This window comes from Pristiophorus japonicus, chromosome 22, assembly GCF_044704955.1.
Source record: "Pristiophorus japonicus isolate sPriJap1 chromosome 22, sPriJap1.hap1, whole genome shotgun sequence".
NCBI classification, from domain to species: Eukaryota; Metazoa; Chordata; class Chondrichthyes; family Pristiophoridae; genus Pristiophorus; species Pristiophorus japonicus.
The window spans coordinates 57,755,052-57,767,131 of NC_091998.1; the positions used below are offsets into that span (position 1 = coordinate 57,755,052).

General features: G+C 44.8%; 1 protein-coding gene across 3 annotated transcripts in view; it reads left to right on the forward strand.

Moving 5' to 3' along the window:
* Window positions 1-12,080, forward strand: part of LOC139235052 (zinc finger MIZ domain-containing protein 1-like) — a 293,638-nt gene that overhangs the window by 181,150 nt on the left and 100,408 nt on the right. For all 3 annotated transcript variants that reach the window (XM_070866173.1, XM_070866174.1, XM_070866175.1), the window contains 2 exons: window positions 4,689-4,806; window positions 8,458-8,666. In XM_070866173.1, the coding sequence (XP_070722274.1) occupies window positions 4,689-4,806; window positions 8,458-8,666 (327 nt within the window). The remainder of the gene's footprint in view (window positions 1-4,688; window positions 4,807-8,457; window positions 8,667-12,080) is intronic.

Here is a 12,080-nt window from a genome sequence, read left to right on the forward strand (position 1 = left end):
GGGCCGCAGATATGTGGCTGGAAGCTAATTTCAGGGTCAAATATGATACCTAGGTTGTGAACAGTCTGGCTCAACCTCAGACAGATACTCGGGAGAAGGATGGTGTCGATGCCGAGGGAACGCAGTTTGTGGCGGGGACCGAAGACAACTGCTTCGGTCTTCCCAATATTTAATTGGAGAAAATTTCTGCTCAGCCAGTACTGGATGTCCAACAAGCAATCTGACAATTTAGAGACCATGGAGGGGTCGAGAGAAGTGGTAGTGAGGGAGAACTGAGTGTCGTCAGCGTACATGTGGAAACTGATGCATTGTTTTCGGATGATGTTGCTAAGAGGCAACATATAGATGAGAAATAGGAGGGGGCCAAGGATAGATCCTTGGGGGACACCAGAGGTAACGATGCGGAGTGGGAAGAGAGCCATTGCAGGTGATTCTCTGGCTACGATTAGATAGGCAAGAATGGAACCAGGCGGACAACTTTTCTTCCTTCTAATCAAGCAAAGAGTATCACTATCTTGGGTTGCACTGTAAATTATGGTGTTTACATGTCGAGGTGAAGAGCAGTTTTGGGATTAAAATAAGTTCCCAGTTTGCATTTAATGTGAGTCAGGTGGAGCACGTGGTCTAATTCAGAGCTCCTTCAACACCACCCTGCCAACATATTCTAACCTCAACATTGTTACTGAGATCGCAGAACTTTTCCATTCCATCTTAAGACATCTTTGAGTAAAATGTGATGAATTGGTGCAAAATAGATTGAATCTGTGAACAGCTTTGTGTGTGTTAGTCTTCCTAAACCCATTTCAGCCAGACACTTTGGAAAGAAGTGAACCAGTATAAGAGTATCGGAAATGTTACGCCCAAACCCATTGAGCGTAAAATGATACTTTGTGCAGTAAAAGTACTTTAATAGTTCCAGTATAAAGCGAGGCGTATATCTGTATTTCTGTTCATTGAGAAACCCAGATGATGGGTCAAGTCTCACGGGGCATGAAAAGTGGAGGCAGATCAGGAAATGATGGCTGAGTTTGTAGAAGAGGAAGAGAAAACTGAAGCAGCTGATGAATTTCAGTTTTGAGGTTATGGGAAAGGATGAATCAAGAGTAAACAAGACTTGATTTCAACTTATTGAGAATGAAGGAGATGGAAGAGGATGTTCAATGCATAGGATTAACTCAGCATTAAAATCCATTTGCTCAGTGAATTGTAAGTACTGTATCAATTTAGCCAATTATTGGTTAGACCCATCAATATTTTAATATTTGAAACTTGTGGCACAGTTTATAAATCACAATTCATTTTATTGATGCTCCCCACTATGTCGATACATTTTGGTTTCTTTGTAAGTATATATGACAGAATCTGCAATGAGCTTTCGAACTTTACAGGCAAGTTACAGTTCATTGCGGTGCCATCCAAACGATACCAGAGACCTGTGTGGTCTGTGATGTGTAATTATCCTCTGCGATTTGCATTGTATTACTGCAGTGCTCAGAATGAACATCGCAATTCCATTTTTTGTGTAGAAAATAACTCATGGTTTTGATCTGACGTAAGCCGAGTTATCTTCTACTTGGGGTGTATTAGTGATCACGAGAAACTTGAGGATGAAAGAAAATCACGGCTGACGGAGACTTTCGGAAACTCTGGAAGGAAAGAAGATGCTGGGACTGTTTTTTGCCTTTGGAAATGATGAGAAAATGGCACAAAACAAACTGTTGGATTTAAATGTGATCAAAACAAAATGTCTAAGACTTCACAGGTAACTTCCGCATTTCAAATATAAATTTTTCGACATTAAAATATTTTTTAAAAATCTGTTTTCTTAAAGGCTGTTAAATGAAATCGTCTGTGCATAATAAATGTGTAGAAGATTAATGAAGAAATTCAAAGAGATGGTCTGTTTTTTTTTACAGTAACATAAAACTCTGGATATTTTTCTGATTGCAGAATTCACAACCAAGTTGCTGCTGAACTTTGAGAGGACTCGTCCCTTGCGGGATTCTCGGTATAAGGCCCGTCAGGCAGAGTGAGTTTGCCTCACTGCCAATCTCCCATCCTCCCGCCATCCCATCCTGGACTCGTGGGACCTCGCAATGCCTACATCCTCGAGCTGTGAGGAGGGATGTTGCTGTTGTTTTATGATGACTTTCATTTATACAGTGCTTTTTTGTGCTGGAATGTCAGTGATTCACGCAGTGGGATGCAGTAACTGTAGTTCTAGAAGCAAACTAGTATTTTTGACCATTGTGGTGAGATTAAATATCGAGCGAATCTGCTCCGCTAACTGTGCCCAATGACATTGCATAATGTGATGCAATGGGTGGCTTGTTACTGTGCATTTGGTTGCTATCCGTTTGCGCAGGTCACAAGCGTATGAATGGTTTAATGTACCTAGAAAATGCTTGCCTCCCGCGTGTAATGGGACTTGTCTGTTGTGACTGATGTCCCTATGTCTGTGACACTGGACTCATTGGTGAAGTGTTATTGAGTGGCTGGAAGTTCCCTCCGATGGGTATGATGTCTTTCCATGTATCAGCAGCAGAGTGTATGATCCTTTGCCTTTGAGGCTGTGATGTATGACTGATCGCCTGATCTCAACTCGTGATTGTGGAATCATCTTCTGTGAAGACCGGAAGGAGTATTCTTTGACGTTGCACTCTCCATGAGCTGCCAATGCTTTTACAACAAGATGTTTTAAGAAGATGGAGAATCATTTTAAACACAGCAAACAATTTTGGATGCAAAATCTTAGACATGAGACTTAATGCCAGGAATATTTAGCAAAGTCTTTATCACTATTCTGATGACTTAGGCATTGTGTAACTACTTACTTGTAAGTAGATTTTCAAACTGGATATGTAATTTGGTACAATTGGAAGAGTCAGATATTGCCATAACCAACAGATTGGGAGACTGTGGGCATGATTTTCGCTGGTCCTGTTAGGATTTGAGGGGGAATCAGTCAGGAATTGACAATGCAGTTGGGGGGCGGGGAATGGTGATTTGGTGTGGGGAGCTTGTAGCAGTATTTATTCAACAATAGCTTTTATTTTATGGAGTGCTATATGGAATCTAGTTGCAGGTTTTAATTCATTATATTTTCTACAGACCTCTGCATTTTCAAACCTGTTTGGAAAGTTGATGTTTTGTACTCTAATTGCCCGAGCCTTTTAATAGCCCTCTGCTGCAGCTATTGTTTTATTTTGAAGTCATACATCGCATTGCATCACTAAAATGACCAGTACAGGCTTGATAGTGCCTTTCCTTTATATATCAGCATCTTCATTTGCAGAGATCATCTGCCTCGTTTCTGCTGGTTAGAATCCTAAATTCAACTAATTTGACTAATTCCATTGGATGGCTTCACTGACTGCGAATGTAAGGTTAGGAAGCAGATTATCCAGCGTCAGAAGCACAATGGTAGCTCAGCGCTGTCAACATCAAATCATTGGCTAAAGTCGGAATTCAAGATCATCATTCCATCTACATGGGCTGGATTTGGAACCAATTTTAATGAGGTAGAAGAGGCCTGTCTAATCTGCCCTCCCCCCAATCCCGATGCCATCTGCTACACCCGCCCCCCCCCCCCCCGCACACACTTGCACCCCCCCTCCCGCACATACCCGCAAACCCCCCGCACCCTCACCTGCACCACCCCCCATCCCGATCCCGCAAGCACTCCACTCGCACCCCGCACACACTCTGCACGCCCCACCCCCCCCCCGCACAAACTCAGCACATCCCCCTGCGCGCACCCGTGCCCCGCCCTGCATACACTCGCGCCCTGCGCGCGCACACGCGCCCCGCACAAAGAAAGTATAAAATGAGGTGTGACAATGAGGATATTAAAATAAGAAAATGTAAGAAAAGATATCAATTACAAGGGAGGAAGGCGTAAGTAAACTTACATTGGTCGGGGCTGTTCCCATCACACACATACAACCCCCCTCACCCCACACACACACACACACACACACACACAGCCCACCCCCACACCATACACAGCACACCCCGCAACCACACACACCCCACATGCACAACAACACTTTTGAACTTCCTGTGAGAATCTCAGACCTGCTCAGATTTACTCTGCCATCAAGCTATGGAAGCTAAGTTGACATTTTGATGTGAAAAGTAGATATAACTGATCTTTTATTTATGTGGCAGGGGAATTTGATATGTCAGTTATTCCCAATTATAAAACCAGATTTGTGTTTTACCCACTGGGAACAAGGCTCATGTTGCCTGAACCATTTTACTTGAGTTCCCGTAATAGCCAAGCTATTTCTTGGCGAGGTTGAGATTTGAGTCCGAGATGAAAGGACAGTGCTGGAACATGCTGGCTTGCCCACTACATAGTTTTTGTTTCCTTTTTAAATACATGTCGTTACCTAGCTCATTAGTTCCAGATGATAGTTATGGAACATATGACTCAGCTGTAGATGTGCAAGGTTGCTCTTGATTAAGGTTGCTGATTATTACTTTAATGGGCTGCTGGTTTTCCACTACACGAGGAGAAAACAGAGGTGAGCATGACCAAACTGAATGCCTGAGAGTTGGATTCTCATAATCCTGCTGCTGCCAAATGTTGCACGTTGTTTTTTCTGTCTCTTAATTGCAACACAAGAGAGCAAATGTTTCCTCCCACACTGACAGCTGCTGTCTCTTTTCCCTTCCTTCCTCAGTGATGGGTCATTCACATACAATGATTCTGTCCCTTGGCAACAGAACACCAATCAGCCTCCAGGTTCGCTTTCTGTGGTAACTACAGTATGGGGAGTCAATAATACATCTCAAAGTCAGGTAAAATTCATTCTGTTTCTAAGGTTGCCTCTATATTTAAACTCTATTCAGCTCAAGCAGCCTGTGCTATGAATTCCAGTGTTTGTCACCTGTTTAAGTCCATAAACTGTTTAAGATTATATCGTTAGTGCCATGGCATGAGAAGTGAGTGCACTGCTCTGCTAAGTATGCTTATACATTTACTTCTACACAAATGTATTTTTCCTTTCTCTTTTCTGTTCACCAAGTGCCACGCTACATTACCCAGCTGAGACGACCAGCCTGTACTATTCACTGTGCGAGTGGCTTGCATTAACTTGCCCTCCTGTTTTCCCTCCCTCAGTGTGGAGAAAGTATCTGTGGCCACAGAAACAGGAATACCCCTTGTCGAAACTGACCAGTATGGATTCTCTCCCTGTCATTACATGGAACACCACGGCCATTAACAAGCATGTCACATCACGGACCCGGCTCATTTTAATAAACATTTAAAATTTGTATTTCACTACTGATTAGCAACACTTGCAGATATCAAAGTGAATTCTTCTCGGATCAGATACTATATTTGGAAGAGGTGTACTTCTCACTTTTCTGTCTGATTACAATCTCTTTACTTGCAAAGACATTTATTGCCACATAATTCACAGTTAATACAAATCTATAAATTGTATCACCAGCAGCCTGGGAGTGTGGTAATTGGAAGTGGTTCTTTTGTGGTTTGAGGTTTCAATGATGGCTAACATTTCAACCCATTCAACTTGAGGCTGGATCAAATCACTTTTTTCCCCATTTGTAATGCTCAGTTCTTGGTTGAATAAGCAGGCATCTCTTTCAGCAATATGTGACAGTGCTTAGTGCACCTGGCACAAGGAGAGGGCAAGACTAATGCAGGAGGTTTCCTGACCACTGTTTCTTCCTTACCTGGTTGATTTGCCTGAGATGAGCAAACTCACTACTCAGGGAAACCAATTGTGAATATCAGTCAAATGAAATTTGAAATTGGTCTCCTAGTTGAAGATTGAATTTCTAGTGTAATGGCTACCAGGTTATTCACGCCCCCCCGCCCCCCCCCCCCGCAATCCAAGTTTTCTCCCCACTTTAAGGTGTAATTTCTTTAAGAAGCATTGGTTTCCCTGCTTGCAAACCTCTGCCAATGCCACTCTTCAGTCATCCACCAAGACCTACATAAGGGTGTTATGAATTGACTTGTCGTCTGATTTTAAGAATGGAATGGAGGGCCATTTTCTCCATCAATCCAGTTTCCTCCAGAAGTCATGTACAATTTGTCCTGTCGTGGACCTGTTTCAGTATGAGGAATACCTTCCAAGATAAATATCTCTGAAATATCTCTTTGACTCCCAAAGGTAATCTCCAGGAACCCCTCGATGTTTATCCAACATTACTGCATCCTAATCTGTTGTATTCCATAAATAAAATATCTGTGGTCCCAGCAGCATTGGAACAATTAAGTTTCGGAGAGTGTTTTTTCATCTTGTCTGTGCTTATTCTTGTACTGTGATCCTATTCAGCGTGTCCACCATTCTCTGTGTGTGACAGAAGGATTCTAATCTTTAGTCGTGCTTGAGGCTATTTTTCTCATTCCTTTCATCTATGATCACTGTCAAAATCAATGAAACAACTTGTCGACATTATCAAAACCACTCAGTGATTCAGATTCTGGAAACCCCTCTCTCTTTCATTCTTTATAACAATGAAAACAAGTTCTAATCTGTATATTTATCTTTATAATTTAGAATCCCAACTCCTTGAATCATTCTTGTTACTCTTCTCTGAACTGTTTAAGGGTAGCCTTTGAAGCACATCCTCGGAATTGATATCATCATCATAGGCAGTCCCTCAGAATCGAGGAAGACTTCCTTCCACTCTTAAAATGAGTCCTTAGGTGAACAGTCCAGTACGAAAGCCACAGTCCCTGTCACAGTGGGGACAGATAGTCGTTGAGGGTAAGGGTGGGTGGGACAGGTTTGCCGCACGCACTTTCCACTGCCTGCACTTGATTTCTGCATGCTCTCGGCGATGAGACTCTAGGTGCTTAGTGCCCTCCCGGATGCACTTCCTCCACTTAGGGTGGTCTTTGGCCAGGGACGCCCAGGTGTCAGTGGGGATTTTGCACTTCATCAGGGAGGTTTTCAGGGTGTCTTTGGAACATTTCCTCTGCCCACCTTTGGCTCGTTTGCTGTGAAGGAGTTCCAAGTAGAGCGCTTGCTTTGGGAGTCTTGTGTCTGGCATGCGGACAATGTGGCCTGCCCAGCGGAGCTGATCAAGCGTGATCAATGCTTCAATGCTGGGGATGTTGGCCTGGTCAAGGACGCTAATGTTGGTGCGTCTATCCTCCCAGGGGATTTGTAGGATCTTGCAGAGACATCGTTGGTGGTATTTCTCCAGCAACTTGAGGTGTCTACTGTACATGTTCTATGTCTCTGAGCCATGTAGACCATGAGCTTGGTGGCAGATTTAAGGGCCTGGTCTTCGAACACTCTTTTCCTCAGGCGGCCGAAGGCTGCACTGGCGCACTGGAGGCGGTGTTGAATCTCGTCGTCAATGTCTGCTCTTCTTGATAAGAGGCTCCCAAGGTATGGGAAATGGTCCACATTGTCCAGGGCCGCGCTGTGGATCTTGATGACTGGGGGGCAGTGCTGTGCGGCGAGGGCAGGCTGGTGAAGGACCTTCATCTTAAGGATGTTTAGCATAAGACACATGCTTTCGTACACCGTAGTAAATACGTCGACTGTGTCCTGGAGTTCAGCCTCTATGTGTGCAGACGCAGGCATCGTCCGCGTACTATAGCTCGACGACAGAGGTTGGGGTGGTCTTGGACCTGGCCTGGAGACAGCGAAGGTTGAACAGGTGCCCACTGGTTCTGTAGCTTAGTTCCACTCCATCAGGGAGCTTGTTGACTGCGAGGTGGAGCATGGCAGCGAGGAAGATTGAGAAGAGGGTTGGGGCGATGACCCCGGTCCGGACGTGGATTGGGTCTGTAATGGATCCATTGGTAACTTTGTTGATGACTGTCCCTCATGCGAGACATTAAACTGAGGCCCCGTCTTTCTGTTCCGGATGTTAAAGCTTTCTTGGAAAGATCCCTCGGTGTCCTGGCCAACATTCTTCAATCAACATCACCAAAAGCTGTTATTCATCTCATTGCGGGACTTTCCTGTACTCAAAATAGCTGCTGTGTTCACTTCGCTTCCAGAAGTGTTTTTGCTGCTTCTGAAGGATGTGATAAGGTGCTATATAAATGCATGTTCTTTCTGGCAGCATTGCATTGATCAGATATTCTCGAGTGAATGGTTGATCATTATCCCCACATTTTTGTCCCTTTTCCATCTTTGCTCATGGGCACACATTCATTGTGCAAGTTTATTTCATGTTCAATTACATTTATCTGATTTAAAATGCCATTCCTTTATCAGTCATATCTCATTGACAGCAGCCTCAGAACACTTCCAGTTACAGGTTATGAAGGAAGTATGCCAGCAGGAGGACTAATACGGTAGAAAATGGGATAAATGTATGAATGAAATGGAGAGTAGCTCTTAAAGGATTTTTGTGCATGCATTTTTGTACTGAGGTTGACAATTCTGAAAACTTAAACAAAAAGTATCACTTATCTTGTTTTAAATCTGTACCCCTCTTCTGCCCTTTTCACAGGTCTTGGGGAATCCTATGGCTCCTGGGGGTAACTCCAGTGGGAATCACATGGCATCTGGGATACCTGGAAATGGTCCAGGAATGAACTCTCCACAATTCATGGGACAGCAGCCATTCCCAGCCACAGAAACGGGTTCAAGCAAGGGATACATGCAGCAAAACATGTATGGACGACCTAACTATCCAGGAGGAGCAGGATACGGGGGAAGGTAACCGACGAACAAAAATATGCATTGAATGATGATTTTAAAGTGCAGAAATATGTAAAATGTGATAGGTTTTTACAGAGCTGTCTCAGCAGCTGATTGATGGTTGACAGTGAAACTGTATTCAGGTCACTAAATGTGCTCGTGTGTCTTTAAGATCAAGCCTGCAGTGCATGTGAGGATCAAATGTGGAGCATTGTGATGGCATTGATCTATACAGCAAAAATAGGATATCTCTGGAATTTATATATATATACACAGGTTGAACCTCTCTTATCTGGCACCCTTGGGAACTGGCCTGTGCTGAATGAGGGATTTTGCTGGATGAGGGAAGGTCATCGGGTCGGGGGTGGAAGGAGGTCAGCGGGCCCAGTGGGCCCTGAAGTGTCGGCGCTGCCTGAGCACGCCCGAGGACGCGGCCCACTGGCCCGACCTTCCCCCCCCCCCCAGGAGGAAGAGCTGTGGGAAGCAGCGGCCAGCCAGAGGACTGTGGCTGCAGGAGTTCCAGCAGGGCAATGAGGAGGAGGCAGCCAATAACCCCGGCATCGAGGAGAAAGATTACATTGGTGAGTAGCATTTTGACCGGCCGCGTTTTGCGCATGTGCCAGCCGGCGGTCAGGAATGGTGTCGGATAAGGGAGTCCCGGATAAGAGAGGTTCAACAACAAGTGGAAACTTTGACTGGACTTAATTGACTGAGGACAAGTAGCTGATGTATATATTTTGTCTGCATTATTTTTAAAGTACGACAACTGTACATAAACAAAAATAACAATTTTCAACATTTCCTATATTACAGATTCATAATTGACATATTTGGTCACAATGTAATCTGGCCTACATCAGAAGACAACCACTAAGCGATTGTCTATTTATCAATCATTTGATTGAAGATAATTTGTATGATATTCCATGCAAGCATCGGTCTCGCTATGGAGAATATTCGCTTGTCACAGTCATGCATTTAAAAATAAACACCCTGCCACAATCCTAACACACAATCCAATATTGGCCACACCAGTAACAGCAACTTGTTTTAATATTGAATTATTAAAATAAGCTATCCCAAAATAAGCTATACTTTGCACAATCAGCTGTCCATTCTATTAAGTGTTAGTGTTTGTTGAAGAGTTCCAGTTTAAAAATAATGCACACCAGAATGATCCTCTCTGCAGTCGTTGCAGATATTTGCAGGGTGGAGGAGGGGTAAATGTGCAGTGATTATGTGCTGTTAATGCCCGACTGTTACAGTGCCATTTCCACTTAATGACCATGTGCTGAGTACCAATGGTAAGTAACGCCATCCAATGTAATTATACAAATTAAACAATTCAGCAACCGGTTAGGAATGACTTGACCTTTGCTGTTGAACATGACCTATTTAGCAGTGTGCTCAATAGAAGCAGAGTGGCTTACCCAACCTGGGTTAGAGTGGCTTACCCAACCTGGGTTAGAGTGGCTTACCCAACCTGGGTTAGAGTGGCTTACCCAACCTGGGTTAGAGTGGCTTACCCAACCTGGGTTAGAGTGGCTTACCCAACCAAACTAAGAAACAAGCTTCATTTCTGGGAGGAGGGGCTTCAAAGTGTCAGAAGTGGAGAAAATGAGGGGGTTGTGAAGTCCTTCATGAACAATAAGTGGCATTGGAATCCTGGACTAGATTAGAATCTGAGAAATGGAGAGGGTTTCAGGGCGCGGCTCAGTGAATGGAAAGGCTGGAGGTGACTCGTAATGAAGATCTGCACAGTGAGAGAGAGTAGAGCTGTGGCACCGAAAAACAAAATCCACCATTGCAGAAAGTAGTTGTAGCTTTCCATCCCATGGGTATGCATACCATGATTCTGGGACCCTATTAATTTGATTGAGCCATGCCAATAACTGTAGAAAAGCAGTATAGGCTAACATGATATGTGTGTGAGCAGCATATTACACAGCGCATGCATCATAGCGCTGCCTCGAATGAGGATGACTTGCTTCCACATGGGTTCACAGATGTTTCAATGAAGGACCCGATGTTCCAGTCCTGAACTCCAATTGAGGGGGTGGAAGATGCCTGTCCGTGGATTTTTTTAACGTGTGGTGACCGTTGCACATCAGGCACCACACGGGCTAGGCCTTGGTCCAATGGCACGGATTAACCAGGATGACTGGAGACCTGCTTTGCTGCAAAGACCTAGTGCTGCAAAGACCAAAGACCAAAGACACATCGCACGTGGGCAGGCCCGTGCTGCCTCTGGGCCCTCGGCTCTCCTGGGCCCTTTACCCTCATTCGCTGCAACTCCACCACGATTCCACTCCCATGTTAGCTGACAATGTTAATGGTTCTCTCTCCTCGGATACTGTCCCCCTCTCCCTCAAATCTGCCGTCATCACCCCTCTCCTTAAAAAAACAACCCTTGACACCTCCGTCCTTGCAAACTACCGCCCGATGTTTAAGCTCCCTTTCCTCTCCGAAGTCCCAACTCCGTGCCAACTTTCCTGCAATTCTATTTTTGAAACCCTCCAATCCAGTTTCTGCGCCTGCCACAGTATCGATACGGCTCTTATCAAAGTCACAAATGACATCCTTTGTAACTGTGACAAAGGCAAACTATCCCTCCTTGTTCTTCTTGACTTGCCTGCAGCCTTTGACACGGTTGACCATTCCATCCTTCTCTAATGCCTCTCCACCGTCATCCAGCTGGGTGGGACTGCACTCGCCTGGTTCCATTCTTATCTAATCGCAGCCAAAGCGACTGCTCTTCCCGCCCCCGCATCATCACCTCTGGTGTCCCCCAAGGATCTATCCTTGGCTCCCTCCTATTTCTCATCTACATGTTGCCCCTTGGCGACATCATCAGAAAACACAGTGTTAGTTTCCACACCCAGCTCTACCTCACCACCACTTCTCTCAAACTCTCCTCGGTCTCTAAGTTGTCAGACTGCTTGTCCGACATCCAGTTCTGGATAAGCAGAAATTTTCTCCACTTGAATATTGGGAAGACCGAGGCCATTGTTTTCAGTCCCCGCCACAAACTACGTTCCCTATTCACTGACTCCATCCCGCTCCTCAATTTCTGTCTGAGGCTGAACCAGACTGTTGGTAACCTTGGTGTCATATTTGACCCTGAAATGAGCTTTCAACCACATATCCGCAGCATAACTATGACCGCCTATTTCCACCTCCATAACATCGCCCGTCTCAGCCCTTGCCTCAGCTCATCCACTGCTAAAGACCTCATCCATGCCTTTGTATGCCCTCTTGAGCACCCCTGATTATAATCGCTCAAGCATTGGTGGCTGTGCCTTCTGTTGCCCAGGCCCTAAGATCTGGAATTCCCTGCCTAAACCTCTTGGCCTCTCTATCTCTCTTTCCTCCTTCAAACCTACCTCTTTCGCCAAGCTTTTGGTCACCTCCCCTAATTTCTGCTTATGTGAC